Below are 19,116 nucleotides of genomic sequence, written 5' to 3' on the forward strand. Positions count from 1 at the left end.
GCATTAAAAACAAAAAACGGCAAAAAGTCATACTTTTAATTTGTTTCCCAAGCGAAAGCAAGGAGCATTGCCACAACATTATCAATAAAACAAAAGTTTGCCTTTTTACAGAAGATATTTGCAATTATCCAGGTTGGAGGGAGCATATGATGTCTCTAAGGAAGCATCACTGCTGAATATGCAAATCATCCTTTGTTGTCCCTGTAAGCTAGCCACACCTACAGAACTGCTGTAATGCAATGATGTGTCATCTTGTTAATTGTACAGAACCACAACTGCAAATACCCTCTGTTTTAAGAAGGCAAACTTTTGTTTTGTAAAGTGTTTTAGTAAGAAGGCTTTTGTTTGTCCTTTGTAACCCCTATGCTGGGAATACACGGCTCGATTCTGAGCCATTTAGATGGCTCGATAGATAATTTCCGACACAGCGATCTCCCACCCGGTCGTTTCGCCGCTCGATTTTGCATTGAACACAATGGAAAGAGAATCGCCTGCAGAATCGAGTGGGGAATTGATCGAGCGGGAGAATCGAGTGGCAAAATCGAACCGTGTATGCCCAGCATTACACGCTCCTAGGAGTTCTGGTTCACCATGAGCTTGCTGGGTAATCTGTAACTGTGGAACATCAAACAAACAGATACTGACTGACCTTTGAAAATAACATGGTCCTCATTTCTTGATACTGCAACCCTGGTATAGAATTCTTTTGGAGCTTGCCATCCAACCTACATAGTTAAAATACAACATCATAGGATATTACTAGCTGTAAGTGTAGAGAAAACGGACATCAAAATACTCAAGGCTGGATCCAGCTTATTTACAGGAAAGTTAAATGAAGGGATTTATTAACTGGATTCACTAATGGCAAGTGCACACCTTATGAAAGGAAGTAAAAAGGGGCATTGAAGACCTGGACAAGGTTTTGGTCTCTAGATTTCTGAGGTTTACAGATGAAGCTGTTCCTCTGCAGTGACCATTGATACTGGCATAGCTATCTTTCTCCAAGGCTAATCCAGTATACAGGATTGCAATAAGGATTGATATTTTTATTTCAGAGCTACTAAATGTGCTTTTATTTGAAGGATCTTCCCCAACAGTAAGCAGGTTTTAAAGTGAAATTGAACCGAGTCAGTTCCTCTTAGAAGCTCATCATTTCTTCTAACAATGATTCCTTCCAGTTCTGACAAGATTTTGTCAGATTTGAAATGTATCAGTTGCTGTCAGTTGTATATCAGTTTCTGTCAGTTATAACTGAAAGGACAACTGATGTGCAAGGTAATGTCCATGCTTCCCTATGGCCCCTGGCCCAAGTGGACGATACTACAGTTTAACAGTCTGCTGACCCGGAAGCTGTTCCATGTTCATTGCCATTGAATTCCATCAATCACAGTTGAGAAACAGGACGCAGGAGAGGAGAAAGAGATTGGTGAGTAGATTACACAAAGCATATATGTGTAGTATGATGTGTGTAAGATTATTTTGACTTTTAATTTTCAGTTCAGTTTTTCTTTAAGTATCTATATTTAGCTAGTGTTGGTCAGTAAGGCCTCTTTTCCATGGACTGTTGATAGGCAGTGAAATGCCCAAACTCTCACAACTGTTCACTGCTGCCTGGTAACTGCTTGTTGCTGCCTGGTAACTGCTCACTGCTGCCTGGTAACTGATTGCTGAGCACACCGCTTAACAGTCCATGAAAAAGAGGCCTAACAGTGGGGTACTCTTTTTATCAAATGTAAAAGTACATATGAATTTGAACTGACACCAAAACCCATTGGCTTGAATAATAAAGTTACAATGTAATGTTAATTGAACAGATCAGTGGCAGAGTGGTTAGCACACTTTACAGTGGTAGGGTTGCAGGTTTGAACGCCAACATTTACACAATAAGCATGGAATTAATAGGCACTCCATAAGTCTGCAAGGGCTCACCAACAACCCAAAACACACTGCTATGCTAATTGACTGACAATGAGTGAGGAGTCTGATACACACAAGAGTGATATCACTGGGAGGCAGAGCTGATGTCTTGTCTAGTACTGAGGGTTGGTAGTGCATTCAACACCATTGCTGGCTACAATTGGTTATTATTCAGGTTATCAGCCACTGGCTAGCTGTTCCACCTCTTTACCTGCAAGCCCCCTCTTTACCTATATGCACCACTAAACTCTGGAGGGAGTTGGCATGGCTAGTGAAAGAGGGATGGGAGTTTGGACAAGAGTAGATCTCAAAGGGGTATATTCCCTAAACCCTGTTAAACGTAAGGTGTGCAAGTTACAGTTACAGGCATATACACAAATTTTGTAACCTGTTATGTAATTTGTGTAACTTGCGCTGTATTGGCAACATCTGTATTCCTTGTGTAACAGGCAAAGCAGGTGGTACATACTAAATATAACGCTAGTTACGCAAATTATGTAACGCAATTTGCAGGAGTCCAAGTAACCTTAACTTGTGTTACATGCACACATGGGGATGGATTCCCTAAACCGTGATAACTCATGTCACGCCCGCGCTAACATTTTTGCGTGAGTTTTCGCATCTCCATGCACAATCGTGCATTTTCTCGCTTAATCGCGAATATTTGCGTGTCAAAATTTGCGATTGCGCGTGAAAACGCTAGAACGATCGTGATATGAGTTATAACGGTTTAGTGAATCAAGCCCATTATGTTTAATGTGGTTTAGCATACCCTAAATTCTGCAAATGATACTTATAGCATCCCTGAGGGTTAGCAAGGATCAGAGGTTAGTCAAGTGCAAGCAGATGTTACACAATATTTCAGCAGAAGTCTTTTCTAGTATTAATCGTACTACTGTATGTAATGCGTTTTTTTTCACCATAGCATTGCATTGTGAAAAAGCTTCAGTTTTTTAGTGTGTAGTGTAAAAGAGGCCCTAGGGAAACATGGACACTGGATTGTACATCAGTTGTTCTTCCGGTTACAACTGACAGCAACTGATATAGTGTAAAAGGACCTTAACCACTTAAGCCAATCTGGACGGATATATTTGTCCAAAAATTGCCACTCAAAGGCAATCTGGACGAATATATCCATCCAGCAGTGTTGCAGCCATTGCGCACGCATATCCGCGTGCAGGCGGGTCGTTCCCCGCCGCTATTGCAAGGGATCGATTGTGGATGATCCCCTGTGAATGAATAAAGATGCCTCCAATCAGGAGGAATTTTGATTCATGAAAATCTATGTCACGAAATGTAAAAAAAAGGATCTTGCGCTTCCTGGTGTCTTCCAGAAGAGTGCTTAGCGCCACCTAGTGGCCAAAAAGTAAAAGTAAAGTAGAAATGAAAAAAAAAAAAAAAAACATACACACTAAATAAAAACTGATTGACTCCCCACCCTGCCCATTAACTAAAAAATTTTAAAACACACGTTTAAAAAAAATATAAAAAAAAATTACAGTTTAACCACTTCATACCGCGCGTCGGCAAAGTGGCAGCTGCAGGACCAGCGACGCAGTTCTGCGTCGCCGGCTGCAGGCTAATCAGGAAGCAGCCGCTCGCGCGAGCGGCTGCTTCCTGTCAATTCACGGCAGGGGGCTCCGTGAATAGCCTGCGGGCCGCCGGTCGCGGCCCGCAGGCTAAATGTAAACACAAGCCTGAAATAATCCGCTTTGTTTACATTGTACGGCGCTGCTGCGTAGCAGCGCTGTAAGGCAGATCGGCGATCCCCGGCCAATCAGCGGCCGGGGATCGCCGCCATGTGACAGGGGACGTCCTGTCACAGGCTGCACAGGACGGATAGCGTCCTGTGCAGCCCAGATCACCAGGGGGCCAGGTAGGAGAGGGGGAAGCGGAATGTCGCCGCGGAGGGGGGCTTTGAGGTGCCCCCCCGCCAGCCACACGCAGGCAGGAGAGATTGGACCCCCCCAGCACATCATCCCCCTAGTGGGGAAAAAAGGGGGGTGATCTGATCTCTCTGCCTGGTGTTTGATCTGTGCTGGGGGCTGTATAGCCCACCCAGCACAGATCACAGAATTCAACGCTGGTCCTTAAGGGGGGGTAAAGGGTGGGTCCTCAAGTGGTTAAAAAAAAAAAATACATAAATAGTTACCTTAGGGACTAAACTTTTTAACCCCCTTGCCGTTACAATTATGGCGGCAAGGGGGCAGCGCAGCACTTTTTAAAAAAATAGTTTTTTTTTAAATCATGTAGCGAGCCCAGGGCGGAATTTGTGCCTCTGCGAAAAATGGGCGTGGTCATGACGTCATGTGGGTGGGGCTAACTGTAATGTAGGTGTACCAGCTAATGTAGTTACATAAAAAAAATATGAAGTAGATGCACATAGTGACAGACAGCGTTTTCCCAGTAAATACATGTAATGACAGACAGCGTTTCCCCAGTAAATGCATGTAATGAGAGACAGCCTTTCACCAGTAAATGCACATAAGAGACAGCTTTTCACCAGTAAATGCACATAAGAGACAGCTTTTCACCAGTAAATGCACATACGAGAAAGCTTTTCACCAGTAAATGCACATAAGAGAAAGCTTTTCACCAGTAAATGCACATAAGAGACAGCGTTTCACCAGTAAATGCACATAAGAGACAGCTTTTCACCAGTAAATGCACGTAATGACAGACAGCCTTTCACCAGCAAATGCACGTAATGAGACAGCATTTCACCAGCTAATGCACATAATGACAGGCAGCATTTCCCCAGTAAATGCATGTAATGAGAGACAGCTTTTCACCAGTAAATGCACATAATGACAGGCAGCCTTTCACCAGTAAATGCACATGACAGACAGCCAGTGTCCCCAGTATGGGTAGCCAGGTGTATAGATGTCCCCAGGATATGTAGTCAGGCTGGTGGTGGTGGGCTGGGGGCCCCAGGGCACCTCAAGCCTGGCTGGTGGTGGGCTGGAGGCCTCAGGCCTGGCTGGGGGCCCCAGGGCAGCTCAGGCCTGGCTGGTGGTGGGCTGGGCAGAAGGCCTCAGGCTCAGACCTGGCTGGTGGTGGTGGGCTGGAGGCCCCAGGGCAGCTCAGGCCTGGCTGGTGCAGTGGTAGGCTAGGGGCCCCAGGGCAGCTAAGGCCTGGCTGGTGGTGGTAGGCTGGGGGCCCCAGGGCAGCTAAGGCCTGGCTCCTGGCTGGTGGTGGGTGGGCTGGGGCCCCCCAGGCCTGGTGGTTTGTGGTGCAAAAAACAATTTGTCAGTTGGCTGGCTGCCGGAGTAGTGAACAGGACAGCAGGACACCCACCTTGAGCTGCAGACTGCAGTAGACTCTAGTTGGACCTTTGTGCACTGCCGCTGACCACTGTGGGTGCCACCGTGCCTGTCTGGGCTGGAGGGTCACACTCACTGCCAGTCTGCCACTGGGTCGGTGTGACCACTTACCGGTGACAACTGAGTGCTGGCCTGGGCTGGCAATGCTGGGCGGTTGCCGCAGCGCAACTACTAGCTGCGCGGGTGGGCGGGTCGTTACGTGACATGCGCGTACTATACTGCAGCAGCAGCACCCGGGCCGGGGCGGCGGTGACTGATCGCTGGTGGTTGCTTGTGTGGTGACAGTCAGCGCCAGCCCAAGCCCTCCTCCCATTCAGACTCCCAGGCTCGTCAGTACTGAGGCTCGTCCTTTTGCAGGCAGTGCAGCCAGTAAGCAAGGTCGGGTCGGACGCGGCGGGGGGGGGGGGGGCTTTTAGGGGGGCTAATGTGTCGCCAGCTGGGGCTGAAGCCTGGGTAAGCCCCAGCGTGGCGCCGCCACTGCTTGAGCCTATATGGGCTTGTAATTAATTATGGACTCAAAACTGAAAAAATGCACCTTTATTTCTAAATAAAATATTTGTGCCATACATTGTACTTGGGAAATATTTTGAACGTTGCAATAAACGGGACAAATGGGCAAATAAAATGCGTGAATTTTATCCACAGTAGAACATTTTATTTTAAAACTGTAATGGCCGAAAACGGAGAAATTATGTTTTCTTCCATTTTTTTCTTATTATTCCTGTTAAAATACTTCTAGAATAAAATAATTCTTAGTAAAATGTACCACCCCAAGAAAGCCTAATTGGTGGCAAAAAAAAAACAAGCTATATCTCATTTAGGTAGTGATAAAATAATTGGCGAATGAATGGAAGGAGTGCTGACGGGAAAATTGCCTTCGTCCTGAAGGTGAAATCACCTGCGGGCTGAAGTGGTTAATGAAGTAAAGAGCTATGCTTCCACCAATTGGATACCACACCTCTACATTCCTCTAGTGCTCAATTTAACAAAGAATGGTCATATTCAATCAATATTATGATCAAATAACCATCTTGGTGTCCTTGGTTTTTAATATTTTGTGTGTGTGTGAGTGTTTTATCAAATGTATTTTAAATTTTACCAATACTAGCGCCAGGGGTGCACTGCCCTTTATCCCATTAGCGCCGTGTGTGTTATAGTGGTACCGTGCGTGACACTTATGGGTTAATGGGCGGTGCTCCCCACCATTAGTAATGATAGAATTGTCGTGTGCTGCCTGTGCAAAGCAATCTTACTGCTAGTTGGTGCATTGGGCCCCTAATAATCTAGTGAAGTGAACCTAAAACAAAAAAAAGAATTTCACTTACCTGGGGTGGTTGGGGCTTCTACTAGCCCCCTGCAGCCGCTCTGTGTGGAATGATCCTCCAGTCCCCTGCAGCAGCTAAGTTTTGTTTTCCCTGGCCACTGCGCCTGCATGGTCCTGGCCGTGCGCGTTCTCGTTCACACTCCTGCCGCCGGGAGCATCCTGTGCATGTGCAGTACCAGATTTCCACAGATTGCGAATGCGCAGGAGGACATGCGCAGCCAGGGCCACGTAGGCGCAGTGGCCATCGACTGGAGAGCCAGGGAAAACAAAACTTAGCAGCTGCAGGGGACGATCGGTCCAGGATGGAGCAGGCACAGGGCGGCTGCAGGGTGCTGGTAGAAGTCCCACCCCAGGTAAGTGAAATTCTTTTTCTCTACTTTGCTTTAGGTTTCCTTAAAAATCTTCTAATATTGCATGGCCAGAATAAATCAGCCCACGTGTGAGGGAGGAAAGTGGTGTAATTGCAGCTCAGCCTGGCAGGATACAGAGATGCTCGTTGACGGCTATAAATCTTTCAATTATATGAAAACAATGGTCATGCAGTGGCCTTGAGAAAACTGCCAAATGATGTACAATCAATAATGGAGGCTAGCAGCAGAATTCATTAAGGATACTTCTAAAGCTTTCTATGAATAAGGTTTTAATTTAATGGGAAACCTACAATATTTATAGAGCTCATAGAAAAGTGTAAAAGCCATGACCATCTATAGAACAGAAAAGCAATCTGTCATATCCACCCAAAGAATTCCCTGTGGCCTGGCAATTTCTCTGTTTTGAAACTTCTAGAGATTGTCAGTGAGATGCTAGGAATTCTGGCTTCCATACAAATTGTATGCAGCTAGGAACTGGGCCTATTCAAATCAGCAGGAAGAGCATTTGATCTGACCAACCCCAAGCTGCATACAAATTTTGCATTACAGTTGCATGCAAGATGGAATTTTTAGCATCTCACTGCCCATCTTTATTGTCTTCCCCTCAGGCACAAAGGTACCAGACTCATACCTCCAAACTTTTTGAGATAAGAAAGAGGGACACTTAAGCCACACACCCTTCACCCAACTGCTGAGAGACTGTAAACTGTAGCAGTATTCTTAGCTTTTACAGTTAAAAATAAAAAAATAAAGTAGGATTGGTACTATTTATCCATGTTCACTTCATCACTTACTTAGTTATTTCAGGCACACTTTAAAGCAAATCTGAAGCAAAAATAAACGTATGAGATTGTGATAATGAATTATATGTGTAGTACAGCTAAGAAATAGAACATTAGTAGCAAAGAAAAGAGTCTCATATTGTTTTCCAGTACAGTAAGTTATGGCCCATACTCACGGGCTACTTTTGTGGATTGTCGCTAGCACACGGGAGCGTGTGCGCGACAGTTCGGCGACAGCTCGTCGCCAGGTCCCTCCGCATACACACTGCGGAAGAGGGATTAGGCACGCGACGGAAGCTGTCGCCGACGTCCCTCCCCCCCGCCAGAAACTCGGTGCACTCAACTGCAGGTGCTGTCGCTAGTCCGCATACCCACGCGGACTAGCGACAGTTGCGGCGAAATTGCGGTGGCAACTGTCGCCAGGCAATTGACCGCGCCAATCGCCTGGCGACAGCAGCGACGAGCGACGGTTCTGGGCGCGCGCCATACTCACGGGCGACCTGTCGCTGCAACACGAGCGTGTCACGTGGTTGCGGCGACAATTGTAGCCCGTGAGTATGGGCCATTCGAGTTAAATAAAAACTTCAGTTGTTATCTATGCAAAATAGCTTCTCTCCCACTGGCAGTGTTCGCCCCATGCTCTTTTAGCCAGGTGCTCCACCCGGCTAGTTTTGATGAGCACCCGGCTGTCATCGGCTCACCTCCTCCTATGCTATAAGCAGAATTGCGCTCAGAAGCACCAGCCCTGCATTTTCTCATATTGCTACTTTTTCATGCCACCCTGGCTACTATTTTATGCCAAACCAGCTGGAAAAAAATTCTGGGAAGAACACTGCACTGGGTTTAATACAGTCCTGTTTTCTGAAGCAGTTAAACAGCCAAGAAACAGAGATTGCTTGAGATAAGGTTTACTGCAGGAAGGTTCAAAGGGTCATTACTTCTGCTTTGTATTATATCTTAAAAGATACAGTGTGAATACGACAGAAGCATCTGCAATCAATTCCATACTGTTAATCTAATACAACTATTTATTAGGCTACTATTACACTATAACTCCAAGAAACGTTCACATTGTGAATGGTGCTCCAATAGTTTATTCTATTAGCAATTACTTGAAGCTAAGAGATCCTTATATGTTTTGTACCCCCAGCACTTATTGCGTGTTGAGATCTCTTAAGGTGGCCATGCATCTAATGATTTTGCGGCCTGATCGAGCACCTGATTTAATAATCTTATCGAATCGGTGCCACAAAAAAAAACTGGTGCCACAACATGTCAGCCCGATCAAGGATTCCATCAAGTTTGTTCTGAAATCGGTCGAAATCAACGATTAGGCATTCTGGAAAATCTCAGTTGCACGTGGTCGAATGGGTGCGATATCCCGGTGACCAGCATACGCAATGGACCCCCATCTGCTGTCCCCCCAGGTGTTAAGTACTTTACCCCTGCCTTGGTCTAGGTTTAGATTCTTGGGGGAAGCTTAAATGGACCTAAACTGTAAATTCCAAAGTGAAAAAGAGCCATAATGACTCTTGCGATTACTTTTTCCCCTCTTTTCAAATAAATACATCAACTACTAGTTTCTGTATTATGCAGCAGGGCTTTGCAGGGCTCTGGAAGGCTTCATACTATGGCTGGCGTTCCTCTTCAGCTCTCTTCTATGGTAAGTTAGATCAGCGACACAAGCAGAAGTACAACACAACAGGCAAAGATACCTCGCACACAATGTATTAGATACTGCTGGGAGATTACTCTATGTTCTACTGGACTTGCTTCTAATACTGTGCCTCCACGCTGACAGAACCTTCAAACTGTGCATCAATAGAAACAACTAAACGTGGGCACCAGTTCATGAAGCTTCTTTTATTCCAGGAGTGACATATAAGACATTTCAGATGTTAATTCAATAATACATCACCGCAAGTAGTTGACCAGTTCCAGAGTAGATGGTGTTGTCGACAATTGTTTCGCGCTTATCAGCGCTTTTTCACAGACGGGACTCCATGGCGGGGAGAAGCTCACCGCCATTCGTATTGCTTGGCGTTATATGCATGACGCCAGGCCTTCCTCCAAATTTCCGGGCCGTCCCACCCACATTAAGGAGCGGAAGAACGCGTGCGCTCCAACATGGAGCGCACGTCAGACGTCAGCTTCCCCAATAGGACTCTGTTGTCTACGGCGCACACCCACGTGATGTCGTGGGGTGCGTTACCATAGTCTCCGTCAACAGGCGGATTCCGTCCCACTGTATAGGCCAAGGATAATGGCCAGCAGTGCTGGGACGTTTTTAAAAGGGTCCTTTTTATAGCGGGCTGGGACAAGAAAGGGGTGGGATCCAGTCGGCTGAAGTGCAGGCTGCAATACAAACCCCAAATGTAAACACATTATACAAGTGGATAGCCATTCTATACCTAACTAAGGACCTAAAGCATAAATGAGCAGACCATAAGTGTAAGTCAAAGCACCAAGAGGTAAGAGAGAGAGAGAGGGGTGAAGAAAAAAGCAAAGCTAGACATGTTTATCCAAAAATACGCTTAATTCATTACGGTCATTAAAGCCTAGGGGACCCTCAGCATTGGTCCTCGAGATCAGTAGTGCCTCCCTTTGGGAGAGTATCCTTCCTTTATCTCCTCCCCGTCTGGGAGTTTTAATCAATCCTAAGCCAACCATGCGTAAAACATCTGCATTGGCATTGTGAGCCTCTCTAACATGGCTAATTAATCTTTGTGCACCAGCCCCATTCGTGACAGACCGGCGATGTTCTACCAGTCTCTCACGGATTGGGCGGGTGGTCTTCCCAATATAGAAGTAGGAACAGGGACAGAATACACCATAGACAACAAATGCTGTCCTGCAAGTAATAAAATCCTTAATTTGATGCACATATGCCCCCAATTGTATGGAGGTAGTTTTAATCATAAATTCACACGTGGGACAATTTCTACAGGGAAAAGACCCCTTTATTGGATGCTGACTCAACCAGGTAGATGGGCTTTTAGGGACATATTCACTCTGTGCAATCAGAGATCCTATAGTAGGACCACGTCTAAATGAGATGAGGGGACCCCCCAAAACACGTGGGGCGATACCCTCGTCTCCTTCTACCATCTGCCAATTTCGGGATATTATTTCTCTAATTTTTCCTGATATGTGGGAATAATCAAAAGTGAAGACAAATTTGTCCAATTCTTCTCGATTTCTAGTCTGTTTGTTAATCAATTCGGCTCTATCTAATTCACATACCTTATCTAGTGACTGGTCTAGCATTGCCGGATCGTACCCTCTATTGATAAATCTATTTCGCATTTCTTTTGATTGAATATCAAAATCTTCCCTTAAAGTGTTGTTTCTTTTTAAACGTAAAAATTGACTATAAGGAAGTGACTTCTTAACCCTCCTGGCGGTATAAAAAAATACGCCAGGAGGCAGCGCGGCAGTTTTTTTTTAATTTTTTTTTTTCTATATCATGTAGCGAGCCCAGGGCTCGCTACATGATAGCCGCTGCTCAGCGGCATCCCCCCGCCCTCTTCGATCGCCTTCGGCGATCTCCGATCAGGAAATCCCGTTCAAAGAACGGGATTTCCTGGAGGGCTTCCCCCGTCGCCATGGCGACGGGCGGGATGACGTCACCGACGTCACGTCGTCATTGGGAGTCCCGGGCCACCCCTCGGCGCTGCCTGGCACTGATTGGCCAGGCAGCGCACGGGGTCTGGGGGGGGGCCGCGCGCCGCACCGTATAGCGGCGATCGGGCGCGCGGCGGCGGCGGCGTTCGGGGTGCTGGCGCAGCTAGCAAAGTGCTAGCTGCGTCCAGCAAAAAAAAAAATTAAACAAATCGGCCCAGCAGGGTCTGAGCGGCACCCTCCGGCGGCTTACCCCGAACTACGTTCGGGGTTACTGCCAAGAAGGTTAACATGATTGGGATGATAGCTCATACTATGCAGGAGAGAATTTGTTGCGGTGTTTTTGCGAAAACCTCTAGTGATTAATTTGCTGCCCATCACCTCTAAGGTCAGATCCAGAAAAGAAACTTTCTCTCCCCCCCACTTTCCCGTAAATTGCATGTTCATATCGTTGATCTGCAGATATGAAAGAAATTCATCAAATTTATCTCTGGTGGATCCCCAGATGACAAGCACATCGTCCACGTACCTGGACCATGTCCTCAGATAACATCTATAGGGATTTCTTTCCCCATAGATGTATATATCTTCCCATTTGGACAAAAAAAGATTCGCAAATGTGGGGGCCACCGACGTTCCCATCGCGGTTCCTGATATCTGTTGAAACCACTCCCCTCCAAATCTAAATGCATTATTTTCAAGCACGAAATTAAGACAACGGCACAAAAACTCACTTTCCAGGAGATCACGGTGTCCCGTTTCAATGAGGATGTCAAAAATCAGGCTGACCCCCAATCGATGTGGTATCCTGTTATACAGGTTCACCACATCGATGGTTGCCAGCTGACTTCCTTCACACCACTGCATCCCATCCACTTGTTGTAACACATGTAGCGTATCTTTAAGATACGAAGGAATTTGGGACAGGAGCGGTCTAAGGACATGGTCCAGGTATCTAGAGAGGGGCTCAGTGACCGAGCCCCTCCCGGAGACCATGGGCCTGCCCGGGGGATCCACCAGAGATTTGTGCACTTTGGGGAGAAAGTAAATAACTGGCTTTTTTGGAAATTCAGGAAGTAAATCATTCCCCATTCTCTGGCTCAGAAAACCTGCCTACACCCCACTTTGTAATAGAGTGCGGAGCTTCTTCTGAATCTTAAGGGTGGGGTCAGACTTTAGCCTGACATAGGTGGTGGGATCGTCCAATTGGCGTCTCGCTTCAATAATATATTTCGCAGTGGACTGTACAACAATATTTCCCCCTTATCCGCCTTTTTGATCGTCAGATCTTGACGGGATTTCAGCCAATTAATGGCTCTCCATTCTCGTGGGGTAAGATTCCTGTCATCATGGGGGTACACTAAAGCTTTTGTCTCCCTCAGTACCTGACGCTGAAAGAGATCAATTACTGATCCCTGTGTGGGCGGATAGAGGGTAATAGACCTGCATGCAATGAATGGTTTCCCCAATTCAATTACTGGTTCTACAGTTGAATCACTCTGAGTATTCCCCTCATTAAAAAGCTCCTGTAAGTCCATCAAGGGTACTTCATCTTCCGGTTTCAAAGTAGGTAGGAACCCTAAGGGTCCAATTAAAGGTAACTGGGGCCCGGAAGTTTGGAGGAAGGCCTAGCGTCATGCATATAACGCCAAGCAATACGAATGGCGGTGAGCTTCTCCCCGCCATGGAGTCCCGTCTGTGAAAAAGCGCTGATAAGCGCGAAACAATTGTCGACAACACCATCTACTCTAGAACTGGTCAACTACTTGCGGTGATGTATTATTGAATTAACATCTGAAATGTCTTATATGTCACTCCTGGAATAAAAGAAGCCTAATGAACTGGTGCCCACGTTTAGTTGTTTCTATTGATGCACAAGCAGAAGTACAGTACCGCTCAGGCCACTCCTACCCCACTGGGCTGCTCTAAGAGAAAACCCACCTTCCACAAATGACATGATCTCTCACCAGTCTTTGGAAAGCCAGAAAACTGGTATGCCAACTTCTTGGGAGGATGCATTGTTAACCAACAAAACCTGTATTATGAGGCACAGAAGTTTTTTAACATTGTTCAAGCTACTCTACTGAAACTTCTGCAGCCTGCACTGACATTGGGGATTTTATGGTCACAATTGAGACCTATTTTAACCTATGAATATTTTTGGGAGGATGTGTGAGGAAACTGAAATGCAAAGAGGAAACCCACACAAACAAGCGGAGGTCATAGGCAATCCAGGCTGGGTATTAAACCTGGGACTCTAAAGCTGTGAATGCTATCTGCGATGCCATGCCATCAATGGATGCTATATAAACACATCTTAACTCAGGTCCATGTGTCCTCCTTCACATACTGCTGATTTGTGAAGGCTACTCCCTGAGTACTATTTATTTTTATTTATTTTATTTATTTATATAGCACCGACATATTACGCAGCGCTGTACAGAGTATATTGTTTTGTCACTAACTGTCCCTCAGAGGGGCTCACAATCTAGTCCCTACCATAGTCATATGTCTATTTATATATCGTGTGTAGTGCATGTATCATAGTCTAGTGCCAATTTTAGGGGGAAACCAATTAACTTCTCTGTATGTTTTGGGGACGTGGGAGGAAACCGGAGTGCCCAGAGGAAACCCACGCAGACACAGGGAGAACATACAAACTCCTTGCAGATGTTAACCCGGCTTGGATTCGAACCGGGGACCCAGCACTTCAAGGAGAGAGCGCTAACCACTATGCCACCGTGCTATTCAAGATTCACAGAAAGGTAGTGATTGGCTTTCTTCTGCATTTTTATGTAAGTTGTAGCCTTAATTGGTTTTGATGGAAAGTTAGAATTACTTTATCCATATATGACACAATACCAACTTACTTTATAAATACCAATCCAGTCTCTGTTGCCAGTATCAAATGGTATTCTTTTGTGGAAGGTACATATGATGTCACTGTTCGGTGGGTAAAAGTGCTTTACATCTGGAAAGATGGCTTGAGAAAAGGTGTCCTTGTTTATTAGCTCCATGGAATAGGGTAGATAATCTTCTCCATCATCCGTTTTTAAAGAACCTTCAGCCATTTTAAAATTCCACAAACTGAAAGTGAAATTTTAAGTGAGTTTCTAGTACTTATGACACAGTTATAGAGGAAATATCCATTATTAACAACTACAAATTAATCATATTAATGCTATGCCATGAAGAAGCATTGATGACTTTATTCTAAAAATGATACTTGCTTGATTACTGTGCTGATTCCTTATATGCAGGAATGTCTGATTCACGGACTCATGGCCCGTACCCACGGCATGATTTTACCGACAATTTTTTCAACAACTAGCAAAACTTTGAGCGGCAAGTGATCAATTTCGCAATCTCGCAATGTGGGTACAGGTGCACAATCATGTGAACATCGTTTAGCATCACGTGGCAATAACGACCATCACGGCAGATCGGATCTTTAAGATCCATGACAACTCCACGCAAAGTACCGCGATCGCTTGACTTCCCGTTTGCACCCATAATGTGCCGACATGTGACGTCACATGTACCCGCCAGCTGGAAGATGGTCATTAGGGAGAAGTCGCTGGATCCATCTTCCTTCATGGGGTGGTGAGTATTTAGCTTCAGAATGAGTACACAAATCAGGTGTGCTAACCAGGGCCAGATTCGTACTCTTTACCGCCCAAGGCCACTGTCCCCAGCCGCCCCCTTCAATATAGGTAGCGAGATGACCCCTCCCCCCTTCCCACCAGTATAGGTAGCCAGATGACCCCTCCTCCTTCAATCTAGTATAGGTAGCCAGATGACCCCCCCCAGTATAGGTAGCGAGATGACCCCTCTACCCTTCCCTCCAGTATAGGTAGCCAGATGACCCCACTTGCAAACCTCTAAACTGGCTGTTAAAAGGTTATATACAGCATCTAGCAGGTTAGCAAACAGAGAACCCAAATATTTATTTTGTGTTCATGAAAACTGTGTAACAAGATGTGATGGGTGAAGAAGATACAGATCAAGTTCTTTTAAAATTGATCTCCTTTTTAATTTATGCTAATCAAAAGTCTGATTCACAGATAAAAGCAGCTGAAAAAGCCCTCATGTTCCCCCAAGGAGGAAGCCCAGTCATTGAAGCAGTTCATTTGGGTGCCTGTCTCAGTAGCTGTGTAATAGACCACAATTGCAGGCTACACTACGCCAAGGCAGTGAGCTGGGTGCTACAGCATTACCTATCTCACAAGCTAGTCAATCCGCTACTAGTAGCTGGGTGCCAGGGAGTTAGTGTCAGAGCTTTTCAATGCTTTGCTGATCGCCAGCGATCAGCAAAGCGCTGTTACTAATGTATAATGTATATGCAATAATTTTCACTGCAGCATTTGCAATTTGCATAAAATCGCATACGTGCTGCATGCAACATTTTGAGGGCGATTGGTATGTGTTTCTCTTTATATTGAACAGAAATCACAGATGCAAATGCTGCAAAATTGCATAATTTCATGAAGCAAAAATCGCAATTTGCGTTTTGAGTGTGAACCAGCCCTTAGATTTTTCAGGAGAGGGTTAGTGTTAGGCACTAGGAGGGGTGAGATACTGTTAGGCATTAGGAGGGAGGCTTAGTGTGAGAATGGGTGCTGGGAAAGTCAGTTGGAAAATATTACCAATATTTTCACTTTTAGTTGGTAACATGAATGGATTTTTTTTTTTGCCCATACACTAGGATCGATTTTTGTTCCATTTTTCCACCTTTAATCAATCGGAGGCAGGGGTGTTGCTAGGATCCTAAGAGATTCGGGGCACTTTTGGGCACTGCATTCGAAAAATGGGTGTGTCCATGCACCAGAATGTGGGTGTGGTCATGGGTGGAGCAACAGTTACATGAATTTAACAGCGCCTAAGAGCTGTGGTGTCTCTATGGGGGCATGCTGGGTGCTGTGGTGCTTCAATGCTGGGTGTACTAGGTGGAGTACTGCTGCCCGCTGCCTGACTCTGCCTGGGGGAAATCCAGTGCACCTCAGAATAGATCCGAGGCACGTGCCACTGATCTTTAGGGCTAGCAACACCCCTGATCTGAGGCTATGTTTGATCACAAAATTAGCACCCAGATGAATCAGATCGAGTAAACGTCGATCGAGTTCATAATGAAAAGCTCTTGATTCTTGTTCCATCGATTGAAATAACCCGACATACTCGATCGATTCATTTTAAGAATTTTATCAAATATTGACCAATAAGAATAGATTCTGCATCAAAATGACAGCTCGATTCTTGATCCATTCGATTCTTTTATCTGTTATAATAATCGATCGGAGTAAAAAATTTACCAGTGTATGGCCACCTTTGCTTACTCATACTTTCATACGTCCTGCAACACTCAGCCTGATGTCTCCCACTTATCCACTTTGCCCTGCAACACTCCTTTGACTCCTTCCTTGAGGACTCAGACACAACTAACTAATAATAATATTATAATATAGAGTCCCTTGACTCCCCCTCTTCCTTAAAGAGAATCTGAACTGAAAATAAAAAGTCAAAATAACCATACACAGGACATACTTACCTCCCATGTAGTCTACTCCTCAATCTCTTTCTCCTCTCCCGAGTCCGATTTGTCCACTGTGATCAATGGAATTCTCTGTCCTCCATTTTAAAAATGGCCATTACCCCCTAACAGCTTCCTGGTCAGCACACTATTAAACTGTAACATCACCCATTTGAGCCATAGGGGAACATGGACATTACCTTGCACATTCAGTTGTAACTGACAGCTGCTGATATATAACTGACAGCAACTGGTGTATTTCACTTCTGACAAAATATTGTCAGAACTGGAAGGGATCACTGTAAGAAGAAAATGGTGAGCTTCTGAGGAGAACTGACGGTGAGGTTAGTATGTAATATTCATTTGCAGCTATGTCATGTGTTTATTTTAAATAATTTTACTCGCTTCAGGTTCCCTTTAAAGACTCTGACACAAGTAGGGGCTTCAACAGATTGCTATCATTCATAAGACATAACTTTAAATATATTATAATGAATTCATGATATGATGTGTTTTCTCTTTGATTATAATATATTTCCAGCGCTATACAAATGTTGGGACTATTATATTTAAAGTTATGTATTATGAATGATAGCACTCTGTTGAAGCCCCTATTTAACTATTTGACATTGCCATCTGCGCTCCTGCGCGTTCCCGCGTGCACGCGCGCTCCCGTCCCACGGTTTGTTAGCCAGCGAATCAGTGAATCGGGCAACGGTGCCCGATCACTGATTCCTCTCCCCCGCAGAAAAAGCGACAGCTTCTCTCGGAAGCCTAGCTTTACTGCTTCCTATTTCCCCTACGTCGCTCTAAGCGTACGTGTTACGCTTAGAGTGGCGTCACTGTAAAACTCATGGCTGCCATCTTGTGGCCAAAAAGTAAACTACAGCTAAATGTTAAATAAAAATAAAAATACACATATTTACTAAAAAAAATACAATTTAAATCCCACCCTCCCAAAAATACCCACATAAAATGTTTAATTGAAAAAAAAACAAAAAAAATTACAATTAAAAAAAAAAAAACTCAAATATTAACCTAAGGGTCTAAACATTTTAAATATCTATGTAAAGATGAAATATTTCAATTTTTTTTAATTATAAGCTTGTAAATAGTGATGTATGCAAAACGGAAAAAATGCACTTTTATTTCCAAATAAAATATTGTCGCCATACATTATGATAGGGACATAATTTAAAAGGTGTAATAACCGGGACAAATGGGCATATACAATACGTGAGTTTTAATTATGGAGGCATGTTTTATTTTAAAAATATAATTTCTGAAAAGCGAGAAATAATGATGATTTTTTTGCCATTTTTTTCTTATTCTTCCTTTTAAAATGCATTTACAGTAAAGTGGCTCTTAGCAAAATGTACCCCCCCAAAGAAAGCCTAATTGGTGGCGGAAAAAACAAGATATAGATCAGTTCATTGTGATAAGTAGTAATAAAGTTATAGGCTAATGAATGGGAGGTGAACATTGCTCGGATGCATAAAGTGAAAAACGACTGAATGCGAACTGGTTAAGGAAGAGGGGGAGTCAATGTAATGTAAATTTGGTTATAGCAAGGTGATGGCTATAGCCAAGAAATGTAAATTCGGTTATAAAAAAAGTGGTGAATATAGCCGAGGAATGTAAATACGGTTTTAAAAGGGTGATGGATATAGCCAGGAAATGTAAATTTGGTTATAAACGGGTGCTGGATATAGCCGAGAAATGTAAATTCGGTTATAACATGGTGCAGGATATAGCCCACAAATGTAAATTCGGTTATAAAAGGGTGCTGGATATCGCAGAGAAAGTAAATTCAGTTATAAAAGAATGCTGGGTATAGTCCAGAAACGTAAATTCGGTTATAAAAGGGCACCGGATATGAAAAGTGATAAGGTACCAGATATAGCAGAGAAAGTCTAGTTTGGTTATAAAAGGGGGCAGGATATAGCCGAGAAAAATAATAAACCCGGGAATAAAGTGATATAGCCGAGAAAAGTAATTTCTATGACCTAACTTCTCCCTACTCTCACACAGAACCTTTCCCTGGTGGTGCCTAACCCTAAAGAGACTCACAGACGAACATAAGTACAGCTCTGATACTTACCCGGGGCTTCCTCCCGCCCCATTAACACGTCTAAGTCCCACGCCCTCCTCCCGCGGTCTGCTGTTCAGCTGCGGTGAGCTCCGTTACCAGCCTCGCTGACGTCAGTCCGGGTCTACTGTGCATACGCAGTAGACCCTGACTGGCATCAAC

General features: G+C 44.6%; 1 protein-coding gene across 16 annotated transcripts in view; it reads right to left on the reverse strand.

Moving 5' to 3' along the window:
* CALCOCO2 (calcium binding and coiled-coil domain 2) overlaps window positions 1-19,116 on the reverse strand; it is a 755,339-nt gene that overhangs the window by 169,017 nt on the left and 567,206 nt on the right. For all 16 annotated transcript variants that reach the window (XM_068263852.1, XM_068263854.1, XM_068263855.1 and 13 more), the window contains 2 exons: window positions 14,209-14,425; window positions 650-725 (listed from right to left, as the gene is read on the reverse strand). In XM_068263852.1, coding sequence (XP_068119953.1) covers window positions 650-725; window positions 14,209-14,409 — 277 coding nt within the window. In that variant the 5' untranslated portion in view covers window positions 14,410-14,425. The remainder of the gene's footprint in view (window positions 1-649; window positions 726-14,208; window positions 14,426-19,116) is intronic.

Source organism: Hyperolius riggenbachi, chromosome 12, assembly GCF_040937935.1.
Source record: "Hyperolius riggenbachi isolate aHypRig1 chromosome 12, aHypRig1.pri, whole genome shotgun sequence".
Lineage (NCBI taxonomy): Eukaryota > Metazoa > Chordata > Amphibia > Anura > Hyperoliidae > Hyperolius > Hyperolius riggenbachi.